This window comes from Bufo bufo, chromosome 2, assembly GCF_905171765.1.
Source record: "Bufo bufo chromosome 2, aBufBuf1.1, whole genome shotgun sequence".
NCBI lineage: Eukaryota > Metazoa > Chordata > Amphibia > Anura > Bufonidae > Bufo > Bufo bufo.
In genome coordinates, this window is record NC_053390.1 from 536,565,844 (window position 1) to 536,582,252 (window position 16,409).

Consider the following 16,409-nt stretch of genomic DNA (forward strand, 5'->3'; position numbering starts at 1 on the left):
CGGATGCGGTGCGATTTTCACGCACGGTTGCTAGGAGACGATCGGGATGGAGACCCGATCATTATTATTTTCCTTTATAACAAATAATGGCATTCTGAATACAGAATGCATAGTAAAACAGCGCTGGAGGGATTAAAAAAATAATAATAATAATTTAACTCACCTTAGTCTACTTGATCGCGTAGCCCGGCATCTCCTTCTGTCTCCTTTGTTGAATAGGACCTGTGGTGAGCATTAATTACAGGAACAGGACCTTTGATGACGTCACTCCGGTCATCACATGGTACGTCACATGATCTTTTACCATGGTGATGGATCATGTGATGACCGGAGTGACGTCATCAAAGGTCCTGTTCCTGTAATTAATGCTCACCACAGGTCCTGTTCAACAAAGGAGACAGAAGGAGATGCCGGGCTACGCGATCAAGTGGACTAAGGTGAGTTAAATTATTATTATTTTTTTTTTAACCCCTCCAGCGCTGTTTTACTATGCATTCTGAATGCTATTAATTTCCCTTATAACCAGAACACCGATCCCAAGCAGTTCGGGTTTGGGTACCAAACATGCGCGATTTTTCTCACGCGAGTGCAAAACGCATTACAATGTTTTGCACTCGCGCGGAAAAATCGTGGGTGTTCCCGCAACGCACCCGCACATTTTCCCGCAACGCCTGTGTGAAAGAGGCCTAAGTGTTTTCTCAAGGAGACATAGAAGTGGTATTGTAACGCTGATAACAGCGTCATCGCCACTGGCCATGTTGGTGGAGTACTCGAAACAGCGCAACAGGGCACACAGGTCTCGCATGGAGGCCCAGTCATTGGTGGTGAAGTGGTGCTGTTCCGCAGTGCGACTCACCCGTGCGTGCTGCGGCTGAAACTCGACTATGGCCTGCTGCTGCTCGCACAGTCTCTCCAGCATGTGCAAGGTGGAGTTCCACCTGGTGGGCACGTCGCATATGAGGCGGTGAGCGGGAAGGCCGAAGTTACGCTGTAGAGCAGACAGCCAAGCGGCGGCAGGATGAGAAAGCCGGAAGCGCGCACAGACTGCCCGCACTTTATGCAGCAGCTCTGACATGTCGGGGTAGTTGTGAATGAATTTCTGCACCACCAAATTCAGCACATGCGCCAGGCAAGGTATGTGCGTCAAACCGGCTAGTCCCAGAGCTGCAACGAGATTTTGCCCATTATCGCACACCACCAGGCCGGGCTTGAGGCTCACTGGCAGCAACCACTCGTCGGTCTGTTGTTCTATACCCCGCCACAACTCCTGCGCGGTGTGGGGCCTGTCCCCCAAACACATCAGTTTCAGAATGGCCTGCTGACGTTTACCCCTGGCTGTGCTGAAGTTGGTGGTGAAGGTCTGTCGCTGACCGGATGAGGAGGTGGTAGAAGAGGAGGAGGAAGCCGAGTAGGAAGAGGAGGCAAAGAATGATGCCCTGCGATCTTTGGCGGCGGAAGGACGTGCGCCAAACAGCTCTCCGCCTGGGGCCCAGCCGCCACTACACTTACCCAGTGTGCAGTTAGGGAGATATAGCGTCCCTGGCCGTGCTTACTGGTCCACGTATCTGTGGTTAGGTGGACCTTGCCACAGATGGCGTTGCGCAGTGCACACTTGATTTTATCCGATACTTGGTGCCACCTGTGCGCTTTCTGCAGAAGACTGGGTGGGAGATAATGTGAACGTTCTGGATCCACTGTCGGCCATCCAATTGACTAGCGCCTGTACTTGCTCAGGCCTTACCATGCTTAGAACGGCATTAGGCCCGACCAAATATCGCTGTAGATTCTGGCGGCTACTGGGACCTGAGGCTCCACTAACACGACGACCATGACCGCGTCCCTTATTAGATGTTTGCCTCATAGCTAGCGTTCACAAAGCAAAGTTAAAAGTGGTTAAGTATGTTAAAAATAATTAACCGCCAATATAAACACTGATGTAGGGTAAACTCTATATGACAGCGGTATTTGTGGCCTAAATGTAACACTCACTTATGCACGTTTTATCCCAGATGTGCAGTATATTAGAGGCTTTTTTCACCCCAGTATGCCAAAGACGTATTTATGGCCTAAATGTGACAGTGACTTATGCACTTGTAATCACAGATGTGCAGTATATTAGAGGCTTTTTTCACCCTAACCAAAAAGCTCTATTTCTGTTCTAAATGTGACAGTGACTTATGCACGTGTAATCACAGATATGCAGTATAGTAGAGGCTTTTTTCACTCCAGTATGCCAAAGCCGTATTTATGGCCTAAATGTGACGGTGACTTATGCACGTTTAATCCCAGATGTGCAGTATATCAGAGGCTTTTTTCACCCCAGTATGCCAAAGCTGTATTTCTGGACTTGCAGATAGCCTATGCTGGTGCACTATCGTTGCATAAAATGGCTGCCGATCATGTATTGTTATTGACTAACTGAAGAAAATAAAGTTCGTTTTCAGCAGTAGTTGGCTCAGGGCAGGCTTAAAAAAATTGTGCACTGCACCCACAAAACACTTTTTCTGTAGATCGCTGAGTACATAAACCAGTTCTTGATAAGATTTCTCCCTGATCTCTCCCTCACAGCAGCTGCAGCCTCTCCCTACACTAATCCGACGAGAGTGACGGGCGAGCTTAAATAGAGGCTGGGTCACATGCTGCAGTTGGCCAATCACAGCCATGCCAATAGTAGGCATGGCTGTGATGGCCTTTTGGGGCAAGTAGTATGACGCTTGTTGATTGGCTGCTTTGCAGCCTTTTAAAAAAGCGCCATCAAAATCACCGAACCCGAACTTTTACGTAAATGTTCGGGTCCGGGTGCCAAAAACCCTACAGTTCGGGTTCGCTCAACTCTAGACATAAGAATAAGCTTATAAGAAGTACTTTATTTCTTGTTATGTGTCCTACAGTTCATCCAGTTTGCTTCTATGGTACCACAGCATGAATCTTTGAAACATTTGGGGCAAAATGGTTTATACTAAATTACAGCTGTTTTCCCCTTTCTTTGTAAACTTTTATTATTATTATAACTCTTAAACGCCTTTTTAAACCCACAGATATCCAAAGAAATATACCTTTCTATCATCTGTGCAGGTTAGTAAATTGTGTCTGCCTATTGAAGAGCGGTGGTATTATTTTCTGGATTTTACTGTAACCTATATGCTAATGTTTAGATCACTAGGAAACAATTGTCCTTTTTAGTGTTTCCAGTCACCTGTAGCTGTGTTCTGTATATTACCTAAAGAACTATTCTCATCACACACATTTCATACACATCTGGTGGTCCACCATGTTGTCTCGAGAATGGAAGTCCCCTGATCCCGTCCAGGCGGTGGTCAGCCTCCGCATCAACCCTGGGATTGAAGGCAGAGGAGGCTGGGACATCAGGAAACCGCTGAACTTTCTCCATTATGCTGTTTATGTAACTCCAATTCACTTCTGTGTGAGTGAGTGAATGAAACAGTGTAGCGCAATGAGCTTATTTGTTTGGGTTGCCTCTTCTTTCAGTTATAGGCTGGATGTGGAGACAAGCTGCCCTTTGGACGGGTCGGGGCACTTCTGTTCCTGAGAGATTTGTAGTTCACGCATCTATCAGATGTCCAACCATCCACTGCTCCAGTGCCGCCATGCCGGTTTTTGACAACACATGATTACCGCAGCCAGTCACTGACCTCAACAGTGTATGCTTGTTGTTGACCTGGCATCAGCGCTGCTGCCCTGTAATCAAAGACCTGCAAGGAGGCAACTAAACCAAAGATGCTGAAGTGGTGTGGTATTCAACAGATAAATGATGCATATTTGTTGTTTTACACCATCTCCTACCTATGCCCCAATTTTTGCTAATCTCCGACAGTCCCATTAAAAATAAAGAAAACTCGCCCCCTCATGGACAGTGATGGCCAGTTCGCCCGCGAACACATGCGGGCTGCCATCTTAACTCCCAAGTCCGGCGATGCACAGGTTAGTCCTTACCTGTGCCTGTGCGCTAGCCGGTCTGAAACCAATGCGGTCACCGGGAGCAGGCAGTTCCGAGAACAGCTGCCGGAGGGCCTTCATCGGGCTGTTCTCGGAACTGCCTGCTCCCGGTGACCGCATGTGTTTCAGACCGGCTCCCCGCACAGGCACAGGTAAGGACTTACCTGTGCATCGCCGGACTTGGGAGTTAAGATGGCAGCCCGCATGTGTTCGCCATCACTGCTCATGAAAGTCAGTCTGATCATTGGACAGAGTGGACGGGTGGCAGTACAGCAAACACATGTTGAAACCCAGTTTACATTATAACTTGTCCGACCCCTCCCCAAGTAATCAGAGTGCCCTTCAACCTCTCAATTCGTAGTTTAAATAGTATCTATTTTTACTTTCCTCAGTAATTAAAAATTGTCCCCACCTTCCCCAGTAGTCACAGTAGTAGGCCTTCATTTCCCTTAGCAGTGCTCCCATCCAGAAGTCAATAGCCTTTTCAGCAGTAGCCCCCCCCCCCACTCGTAGTCACAGCAGTACCTTTACAGCACATCTGCTACCCCACTTCAGTAATCCCAGCAGGTGATCCCCTTTTCCCTCCAGTAGTCACAGCAGGACAATCTCTCTACCAGCTGTAGAGGTATCCTTCCTTATATACATAACATCAGCTTTTCCCATGATGCAGACTCTCTGGGCAGGGTGCTACATTTCTTTAAGGTACATTGTAATGTCTGATTCCACCTTTTAGTGGGCACTCGGATACCATTAGCTAGGGATCGACCGATATTGATTTTTTAGGGCCGATACCGATACCGATAATTTGTGAACTTTCAGGCCGATAGCCGATAATTTATACCGATATTCTGGGAATTTTCATTTTTGAGAAAAAAAAAAATTCCTACACAAATCTGCTGAAAATTAATATGTTTATTGTTAATGTGTATTTTTTTTTGTTTATTGTTAATGTGTATTTTTTTTTTATAAATCTTTTTCATTTATACTTAATATTTTTGTGTTTTTTTTTTTACTAACTTTTAACCCCCTTAGGGACTAGAACCCTTGTCCTATTCACCCTGATAGATCTCTATCAGGGTGAATAGGATCTCACACTGTCCCTGCTGCTCTGTGCTCTGTGCACACAGCAGCATGGAGCTGAACATGGCAGCCAGGGCTTCAATAGCGTCCTGGCTGCCATGGCAACCGATCGGAGCCCCAGGCTTACACAGCTGGGGCTCCGATCGGAGGAGCAGGGGAGAGGGGATCCTGTGGCCACTGCCACCAATGATTAATACTGGGGGGGGGGGGGGGGGGGGGGGGGGGGGCGCACTGCGCCACCAATGATTAATACTGGGGGGGGGGGGGGGGGGGGCGCACTGCGCCACCAATGTTTTTACTATTGGCCGGGATGGGGGTGGGGGGCGCACTGCGCCACCAATGATTAATACTGGGGGGCTTGGGGGGGGCGCACTGCGCCACCAATGAAGATAAGTCTATCGATCATTCATATACAGGAGGCGGGAGCTGGCTGCAGAATCACATAGCCGGCTCCCGACCTCTATCAGCGGTAGCTGCGATCCGCGGCACCTGAGGAGTTAACTACCGCGGACCGCAGCTATTGCTCATAGAGGTCGGGAGCCGGCTATGTGATTCTGCAGCCAGCTCCCGCCTCCTGTATATATGAATGAATGAGAGGCTTATCTTCATTGGTGGCGCAGCGGCCACAGCCCCGCCCCACCTCTTATGTTCTATCCCCTCATTGGCGGCAGCGGCAGCAGCAGCACAGGGGGAGGAGACACGGCTTCCTTCTCCCCTGTGCTGTGGAGGGAACACAGAGAGCGCTGTCAGCAGCGCGTTCTGTGTTCCCCATACGTTATCGGTATATCGGCAAAATAGATGCCGATACCGATAACGTTCAAAATCCTCAATATCGGCCGATAATATCGGCCAAACCGATAATCGGTCGATCCCTACCATTAGCTATATCCTCTCAGTAAAGCAGCTTGCCAGAGATCTGATAATGTGAATATCTGACACAGACCTGTTAGATCGCTAAAGGTAGAATTGTTTGAGCTGCTTCAGGAATACAGTTCTGCATGTCTAATGGTATATAAATATGTATAGGTTTTACAGTGGAGTGGGTGAATTGAACACGCTTGCATTGCAGAAGCTACTTGCTGGCCAAGAAAAGGTAACCAACCCAAAGTCAGGCGTGGCCTAGAAAATACAGATTTTATACTTTTTTTTTCAGGCCTAGACATCTACATTAAGCTTTCCCTGTCTGTTGTATTGTAAATCGTTACATTGATGCCGCTGATATTCCTGGGAGATTTCGCGTTTTTCCTGCAGTGGAGTATCAAAGAAGAAAAGGAAGTGAACCCTTTTGGACTTGGGCTACTTTCACACTGGCGTTTTAGCTTTCCGTTTGTGAGAGCCATTCACGATCCAAAATGGATCAGTTTTGCCCTAATGCATTCTGAATGGAAAAGGATCCACTCAGAATGCATCAGTTTGCCTCCGATCAGTCTCCATTCCGTTCTGGAGGCGGACACCAAAACGCTCCCTGCAGCGTTTTGCGGTCCGCTTGACGAAGCTGAGCCAAACGGATCCATCCCGGCACACAATGCATCAGTCTTGAACGGATCCGGATGTATTATGTCTTCTATAGCCATGACGGATCCATCTTGAACACCGTTGAAAGACAATGGGGGATGGATCCGTTTTCTATTGTGCCAGATTGTGTCAGAGAAAACGGATCCGTCCCCATTGACTTACATTGTGTGCCAGGATGGATCAGTATTCTCTGGCACAATAGAAAACGGATCCGTCCCCATTGACTTACATTGTGTGCCAGGATGGATCAGTATTCTCTGGCACAATAGAAAACTGATCCGTCTCACATTGACTTTCAATAGAGTTCATGATCCGTCTTGGCTATGCTACAGATAATACAAACGGATCCGTTCATGACGGATGCATGCGGTTGTATTATTGTAATGGATCCGTTTTTGCAGATCTATGACAGATCTGCCCAAAACGCGTGTGTGAAAGTAGCCTTACCTGTATTTCTGCATAATACAATGTGTAGATGAAGTAGAAAAATGCTCCAGCACCAAAGGACGTTTATACAAAATCCCGGTCTTTATTGAATTCTTCACCAAAATACAGGTACAGACAGCGACAGTGGCACGGGGACCCACTGCTCCCCACGATCTACGCGTTTCGAACGGTGTCGTTCTTACACCATCTAACTAAACTAATAACGTAGACACAGTTGTATCATACATGTCCCAAACTATAATACTCCCTCTATCATGCTTCAAGGTTGGACTGAGGGTTTGAATTTAAGATATGGAGGATTTGGTGTTATAAAGGGACACCAGTGCTGTCCATAACATTGTGGCCCATCTCAAGTTTGCCAAAGACCATGTAGATATTCCACAATGCTTCTGGGAAAATGTTCCATGGACAAAAGTGGAAATTTTTAGCATGGAGGAAACGGAACACTGCACACCAACATCAAAACCTCATCCCAACTGTGAAGTGAGCATCATTTTTTTTCGGTTGCTTTGCTTTCTTAGGGCCTAGCTGCCTTGTGGTCATTCAGGGAATAATTAAAGGGAGTCTTTCACCTAAAATGACCATTATAGAACACTAACCCCATAATCTGCATTATAGTCCCCATAATTGAATGCTACTTACCGTATGGCTGTCCGTCGCTTATTTTCACTAAAAAACACTTATATTCAATAGGTTAATTTGATTCTGAAGGTGCCCAGGGGCGGCGTTCAAGCTGTTGTCCGCATCCGTTGCTCCGTAACCGTGGTTTGCAAAAAAAATATTACCTGTCCTATTCTTGTCCGTTTTGCGGACAAGAATAGGCAGTTATATCAATGGCTGTCCGTGCCGTTCCGCAAATTGCAGAAGGCACACGGACGCCTTCTGTGTTTTGTGGATCCGCAATTTGCAGACCGCGAAACCCACAACTGTCGTGCTCACAAGCCATGCAAGAAATATTGATGGACTGAAATACATTTGCAGGGAGGAATTGTCCAAAATACCTCCTCAGCATTGTGCAAATCTTACTTGCAGCTACAGGAAACCTTTAGGCTGTGGAACACATTGCTGATTACATGCAGTTTTTTTTCCATGTGGATTTTCATGCGGAGTAATGCGGTACCAGCAAAGTTAGAGGTTAGACAAATCTCATGGACACTTTTTTGTTTCCCCATGTGGAAATTGACCTTCCATGTGAAAGATTGGGGCAAAAGTGCATCAAAATCTGCAACAAGAACTGTAACACATTTGGATTTTGGTGCAGAAACGAAGAGAAAAATTCACAGAATTTATGTTTTAAAAACCCACCCCTGCATGCAGGTACTATTCGTGAAGGCAATTGCTGCTCGATGGGATCTACAGTATAACTAAATTTAAGTGTCACTTACTTTTTCTCCCTACGTTTAATGTGGTCAATAAAAGGCAAGACTGATACAACTGTGTCGTTAGTTTAGTTAGATTGTGAATTACACAGTCCAGTCACATTATTCTGACCACAGCTAATATCCAGAGTAACGGCTGTGTGCAGCACGGACAGCAGCTAGATGGCTTGGGAGTGACTCGATAAGGTCCTGGTAGGTAGTCACAGGTATCTGGAGCCATGCTGACTGCAGTGCATCCCAGGGCTGCCGGAGGGTGCGTGAGGGAGGATCCATAGAGTAAACACAATGATTAAGTTGGTCCTACAGATGCTCAATTGGCTTGAATTCTGGGGAATTCGAGGGCCAGGGTAGTACTTGGAAGTCTTGGTTATGCTCTTCCTACCAGTGTAGGGCATTGTCTTGCTGGAAGATCCCATCCATCCCAGGGACGACAATCAGCATGTATGGATGTACGCGATCTGCAAGGATGGATTCATACATGTTTTCCACATGGATGATTTGGGCCAGAGAAGGCCACGAAAACGTTCTCCAGACCATAAGGCCCCTTTCACACGAGCGAGTATTTTGCGCGGATGCGATGCGGGAGGTGAACGCATTGCACCCGCACTGAATACCGACCCATTCATTTCTATGGGGCTGTGCACATGAGTGGTGATTTTCACGCATCACTTATGCGTTGCGTGAAAATCGCAGCATGCTCCTCTTTGTGTGTTTTTCACGTAACGCAGGCCCCATAGAAATGAATGGGGTTGCGTGAAAATCGCAAGCAAGTGCGGATGCGGTGCGATTTTCACGCACGGTTGCTAGGAGACGATCGGGATGGGGACCCGATCATTATTATTTTCCCTTATAACATGGTTATAAGGGAAAATAATAGCATTCTGAATACAGAATGCATAGTAAAACATCGCTTGAGGGGTTAAAAAAAAAGATAACTTTTTTAACTCCCCTTATTCCACTTGTTCGCGTAGCCCGGCATCTGCTTCTGGCTTCATCTGATCTCTGTGCAGCAACAGGACCTTTGGTGACGTCATTCTGGTCTTAACATGATCCATCACCATGGTAAAAGATCATGTGACGTACCATGTGATGACCGGAGTGACGTCACCACAGGTCCTTTTCCTGCACACAGCTAAGATGAAGACAGAAGAGATGCCGGGCTGCGCGAACAAGTGGATTAAGGGGAGTTAAAATTATTATTTTTTTAACCCCTCCAGCGATGTTTTACTATGCATTCTGTATTCAGAATGCTATTATTTTCCCTTATAACCATGTTATAAGGGGAAATAATACAATCTACAGAACACCAATCCCAAGCCCGAACTTCTGTGAAGAAGTTCGGGTTTGGGTACCAAACACGCGCAATTTTTCTCACGCAAGTGCAAAACGCATTACAATGTTTTGCACTCGCGCTGAAAAATCGCGGGTGTTCCCGCAACGCACCCGCACATTTTCCCGCAACGCCCGTGTGAAAGAGGCCTAACTGTACCACCACCAGCTTGTGTTTCCCAGCAATGGTTGAAGGGTGTTTGCTCTCTGATGTTTCTCGCATGACACACCAACATCCATCTGTTCGATGAAACAGAAAACGTGACTCGTCTGAGAAGTCAACCCTTTGCCAGTCAGTGGAGATCCAACTGTGATACTGCTATGACAATTGAAGCCTTTTTCTGCTGATGCGACTTCGTTAGCAGGGGTGCAGTGACCGCCCATCTGCTTCATAGCCCCATACACAGTAGGGTTCACTAAATTGTTGCTTTAGACACATGTCTCTTATGTGGTGGTACTTGGTGCTTTGCAGTTTCTTCGCAAGGATGCCATTTGTCTACTTATGATACACTTTCACCACTTCACCACAACAGTTAATAAACTGCGCAGTTTCAGAAATACTGCCCCCATGGCCTAAAAGCCTGTTTTACACATGACAGCAACGAGGCATATTTGTGCAGACCGCCTATATCACCTTATATCCCCACCAAGCCAGCTCACCTAACACGTGACTTCCTTTATAAACTACGTGCTGGTGACGTCAAAATAATTTAACTCGACGTGTAGATAACTATCAGACCATACTGTATTAGTAATTAATACAGAAATCCAGGTAATTCCAAAGGGTTCACCTACTTTTTCTTGTAATTGCTCTAGTTGGCCATTTAAATAAAGAGGCTGGGCCGAGTCCACCAAACCGAGATCTGAAGTAAATATTGTTGTCAGGCATTGAAAAGCATTTTCACATAGTTTAGGGTCCATTCACACGTCCGTGGAATGGGTCCGCATCCGTTCTGCAATATCCGGAACGGGGGCGGACCCATTCATTCTCAATGGGGCAGGAATGGATGCGGAGAGGACACTATGTGCTCTCCTCATCTGCATTTCCGGAGCGCGGCCCCAATCTTCCAGTCCGCAGCTCCGGAAAAAAATAGAACATGTCCTATTCTTGTCTGCAATTGCGGACAAGAATAGGCAGTTCTATGGGGGTGCGGGCCAGGTGTATTGCGGATCTGCAATACACTACGGACATGTGAATGGACCCTTAAAGTGTCTTTTACATTTTCTTCTGCTGGTTTTCCTCTTATTAAGGGGGTTGAACAAAAATGTACCAAGGCATAAATCAAAGGAGTTGTCTCCCTTTTAGATATTAATGACCTATCCTTTGGAAAGGTCATCAGTATCAGAGATCACAACACCCAGCACCCCCATCGATCGGCTGTTTGTGGCAGCCGGTACCACTAGAAACATAACAGTGGGGGGAGGTGGAAGCAGTGTAGTGGCTATGCTGGCGTATTGCAGTTCAGCTCCCATTCAAATTAATGGGAGCTGAGCTTCAGTACACCAGCACGGCTTCTGCAAACAGCTGATTGGTGGGGGTTCCAGGTATTGTATCCCCACGGACGGACAACCCCTTTAAATTATGCAGTTCATGCATCAAGATTAAAGAGGACCTGTCGCCACTCCTCACTAGGGTTGTTTCGGGTATCGAACTTTCGATACCCAATACTTTTAGCTTGGTATCGATACGATACCGGGATTTGTCTTTTTATTGATACTGCACAGTGCAGTAGCACAGCCTAGTATCAGAGAATATGGATCGCGCTGCTCTCAGCAGCACAGGGAAGAAGGAAGCAGTCTCTCCCTTTCCCCCTGTGCTGCTGCCGCTGCCTCCAATAAGATCTCAGCGGGGGAGGGGAGGGGCTGTGGCCGCTGCGCCAACAATGATAACTAACGTTTAATACATTACAAATGCAGCAGAAACACATTGCCGGCACCCTGCCTCTGACGGGGCGCTGCGATCCGCGGTAATTAACCCCTCAGGTACCGCACCTGAGGGGTTAATTGCTGTGGATCGCAGCGCCCTGTCAGAGGTCGGGTGCAGGCAATTTGTTTCTGCCACAGACTGTATTTTTATATTAAACGTTAATTATCATTGGTGGTGCAGTGCGCCCCCCCCCCCCACAGTATTAAAATCATTGGTGGCAGTGGCCACGGAGTCCCCTCGCCTCCTCTCATTGGTGGCGGTGGCAGCTTCTGATCGGAGCCCCAACTGTGTAATCCTGGGGCTCCGATCGGTTACCATGGCAGCCAGGACGCTACTGAAGCCCTGGCTGCCATGGTAATCTTCCTGCTGCTGCTATGCACAGGGCAGCAAGGACAGTGTAAGATCCTTTGCACCCTAATATTTTAATAAAATTAAAATAAAAAAAACACACCAAAATATTAAGTATAATTCACCCCCTTTCCCAATTTTACATATAAAATATATAAACAATAAATAAATAAAATATTACATATCGCCACGTCTGAAAAGTCCAGACTATTAAAATATTTTAAAAAGTCTCCTATGCGGTGAACGCCGTGAAAGAAAAGAAAAACTGCGCGATTCGCCATTTTTTTTTTTTTTTTTACCTTGTCCCCCGCAAAAAAATAGGATAGGACTGTTCGATTATGGGCCGGACGTTCAATTTTTTTTGTATGGTATCGAGTATTGCAATACTTTTTTATGGTATGGAAACCGAATCAAAATCTTAGTATCGAAACAACCCTACTCCTGACGTGTGTTTTAGTAACCACTTGCTTTTCCTATGTAATATCAATTCTGAAGCATCTTATAATTCTATGTTGTGCCATTCCTGCATTATTCCTGTTAGAAGTTTATAAGTGAATTGTCAGCAGTCTGTAATAAAGGTCCAACTGGGTGTTACCAGTCCTTGCACAGCCTTCCAGCGACAGCTCTGATTGGATAGTGTCATACTGTGCAGGGACACCCAAACAAAACTGGTAATACCCAGAGGGACCTTTATTGCAAACTGTTGGTAGAACCCAGAGTAATATGAAAAGTTGTTCCAGAATTATTATTACTACGCAGGGAATAAGTAGTAACTAAAGCAGACATGTCAGGAGAGGTGACGGGACCTCTTACAAATGTAGGAAATCTGGTTTTGTGTATGCCTCTCTTGACTAGCCATTCTGAATGCTCTTTATTCGGAGGAGGGTTCTTGTGGTGCGTGCCCAGCAAGCTTTATATAATCTGTGCATGTGAGCAGAAGAGTCTAATGCATATTGTGGGTCTTATTGTAAATGTAAAGAATTCATAGTAACATCATCCCGCTTCCTCAAGGAATATCGGAATTCCCTGCCCATTTAGGCCCTGTTCACATCATTGTCAGGGTTGTTTCCATCCCTTTTGATGGCAAGAACTGTGCAGCATTCAGAGATATTCTTGTATCGCTGAATGATAGACCCCATTGTAAGGTCTCCTGCACATGACCGTATCAGTTTTGGAGGTCCACAAAATACAGATCCAGTCCGTGTGCATCCCACAATTTTCACTGGATCCATTGTAAAAAATGGACAAGAATAGGACAGGTTGTATAGTGGTGTTTTTTTTTTTTTGCGGGACCCATAGAAATGAACGAGTTCATGTGTGATCCGCAAAAATGTAGATCAGACACGGTACAAAAATATGATCGTGTGCATGAGACCTATGTCAGTCAGTTTAGGTAAATCATACAACATTTTTTGTCACAATATCATGTTTCCGTTATAAGCAGAAACTAGGACATGCTGTAGTATGAACATAACCTTACTAATAAACTCGTGTGTCCAGAAGTGCAGACATAGTGATTGTGTGGAGATATTTTAACTGTGTAGCATTCTAGCTGGTCAGACAGCCTGCAGTTTATTATGACAGGTTGTCATTTAAAGGATCTAGTGGAAATTAAAAACTGTTAAGAACGGTTTAGGCTACTTTCAGACTGGCGTTTTGGCTTTCCGTTTGCGAGATCCGTTCAGGGCTCACAAGCGGTCCAAAACGGATCAGTTTGCCCTAATGCATTCTAAATGGAAAAGGATCCGCTCAGAATGCATTAGTTCAGTCTCCATTTCGCTTTGCAGCGTTTTGCTGTCCGTCTGACGAAGCGGAGCCAAACAATGCAAGTCAATGGGGATGGGTCAGTTTTCTCTGGCACAATAGAAAACGTATCCGTCCCCCATTGACTTTCAATAGTGTTCAAGACTGATCCGTCATGGCTATAGAAGACATAATACAACTGGATCCGTTTGTGATGGATGCATGCAGTTGTATTATGGTAACGGAAGCGTTTTTGCGGATACACGACGGATCCGCAAAATACGCTAGTGTGAAAGTAGCCTTGCTTACATAGGTACAAAGGATTGGGAGCTGCTCATGTAATGGGTAATTCATGTACTTTTCTTGGTGGTCGCAGGATGTGATTGGATGGTATAAATTTCGCCATAACTCCATACAGACCATGAGTTTCAGGGAAAGGATTTTGCATCGTAACCTTCAGACTTACCTGTCCAATCCGGAGCTAGTCTTCTTATTAGTCACATCCAGATCTACAACAGAAACAAAATCCACTCATCTCATGGAGTACACGCTACATAAACCCCAGGATGGGTAAGTGTAACATGTAAGCTTTGTTACATTCTAACACTCAAATAACCTTGGTGGTTCCGTTTTTAAAATCATATTTATCTCTTGCCGCTCCCAAAAATGGTCCCCAATTTTTAAATGATGTGCATGCTGTATATGTGTATAATGTGCGTGCTGCAGAGCTCTCTATATAAGTAGTACAGTGTATTATGGGACTAGTAAGTGTAAAATAAGGAATTCAATAAAGTTTTATAAAAAAAGAAAATATCCAAGTTGAAAAAACACACATTTTTCAGTGGAAAAAATACAATACAATTCTTATGTAATTTATCCCTTATGGTGAACGGAGTAAAATAAAAAAAACATTGCCAGAATTGCTGTTTTTTTGCTTATATTTCATAAAATATACCAATGAAGATTACAAGTTGTCCTGCAAAAATTAAAGGGGTTATGCAAGACCTATCATGCCCCCCAGGCATATGCCCCCCAGGCATATGCCTGGGCCCCTCACACAGATTGTACTTGCCTCGCCCTGCAGCACCCGTGTCGCTTCTGGTGCCTGCACGGCCGCCGCTGCATCTCCCCTGTTGCACAGATGAAAACATCTAAGGGGGAGGGGCAGACAGTAGCAGGCCATGACTGGAACGAGCCTCCCTAGTGTCACCCGCGATGCCAGGGAATAAGGCAAGTACAACCTGTGTGAGGGGCCCGGGCATATGGGGGAAGGGAAAAAAGGGAAGGGAAGAAAAAAAAAAACAATATATATTTGGTATCACTGTAAGGGCTCATGCCCACGACCGTATGTATTTTGCGGTTCGCAAAACACGGATCCGCAAAAAATTTGGATGACGTCCGTGTGCATTCCATATTTTGTGGAACGAAACAGCTGGCCCATAATAGAACATTACCCCTTACCCCAAATAAAGAGTTAAAGAAAGTTAATCAATGAGTTATGTGTACCCCAAAATGCATTAAAAACTACAGGTTGTACCATAAAAAACATGCCCTCATACAGGTACATTGACAGAAAAAAAAATAAGCTCCTGGAATGCGACCATTAAAAAAATGGGAACAAAAATTGCTTGGTCACTAAGGAGTTAAACCATCAGGGAAGTTTTAATGAGAACAATATAATTCTCCGTTGTCTCTAAACCTGGGGTGCATCTTACAGTCTTAAAAAAAAAAAGAAGATAATTCTTTGTTATAATATTGCATGAAGATTACTGTGATTGTGTAAAGTGCTGGTAGGTCTTTTCAGAAAATATATGGGTGGGGTAGTAGAATATTTTTTTTTTTATTTGTCTTTGTCGAAAGCATGAACATAGCCCTGGCAGCAAAAAGGGTTAATCTTATCTTTCCATAATGAAATTGTGCTATGTTGGTAGCTACATCTTCTTCAGTGGCGTTCTATGATGTTGCTATATAACTACTATAATACGATGAAATTCGCTCATCCCAAATAACTGCCGTGTATGCGACTGTCAAATTCATCTCCAGTAACAACCTCACTGGGATGAATGGAACAGATTTTGAGGTGCAGAAGCTTCTGCAGATTTAGCAAAAAATCTGCTAGGTGTGAATATACTGTTTGTTTCTTAGGATGAAGGTCTTATTATAATCTCAGTCTCTTTCAGAAAGTGCCTCTAACAATTTCCAACTTGGGGTTGTCAGAACAACAGGGATACAGTACTTTATTTGGATCGTGTGTGTCTGCTGGATTTAACCGTGCAGTTGGAAATCACAGGTAGGTAGCAGAACTTAGACCTCCATGTAGAAAATGCAGTTAATTTAACCACCTCACATCCGCCCATAGGATATAAATGTCCTGTGGGTGGATGTTTATCTCTAAATGGACGATTAGCGTGCAGCTGCAGAGCGGGGGGGTCCGCTGTCAGTGACAGCAGGGCACCCCAGAGAGAAGGCAGGGACAGTTCCCAGGTGTCCCTGCCTTCTAGATCGCTTTATGCATAGCGTTCAGCAAGCGATGTGTATACAGATCAGGAAGCGCTATGCTAGTCATGTGACTGCCGTGCCGGGAGAGCGCAGGATCTGTCGGGTCTTCCATAGACCATGATCAGCCCTGCACTGAGGCTGTATTGCGCTGTATAGCCTCTCTGGGGGGTGTATTTCCCCTGTAA

At 45.5% G+C, this 16,409-nt stretch overlaps 1 protein-coding gene across 2 annotated transcripts in view; it reads left to right on the plus strand.

The window, feature by feature from the left end:
• The window catches only part of ABRAXAS1 (abraxas 1, BRCA1 A complex subunit), a 144,440-nt gene that overhangs the window by 107,246 nt on the left and 20,785 nt on the right, over positions 1 to 16,409 (plus strand). For both annotated transcript variants that reach the window (XM_040417999.1, XM_040417998.1), the window contains exons 3-6: positions 3,039 to 3,075; positions 6,064 to 6,130; positions 14,102 to 14,295; positions 15,896 to 16,015. In XM_040417999.1, the coding sequence (XP_040273933.1) occupies positions 3,039 to 3,075; positions 6,064 to 6,130; positions 14,102 to 14,295; positions 15,896 to 16,015 (418 nt within the window). The remainder of the gene's footprint in view (positions 1 to 3,038; positions 3,076 to 6,063; positions 6,131 to 14,101; positions 14,296 to 15,895; positions 16,016 to 16,409) is intronic.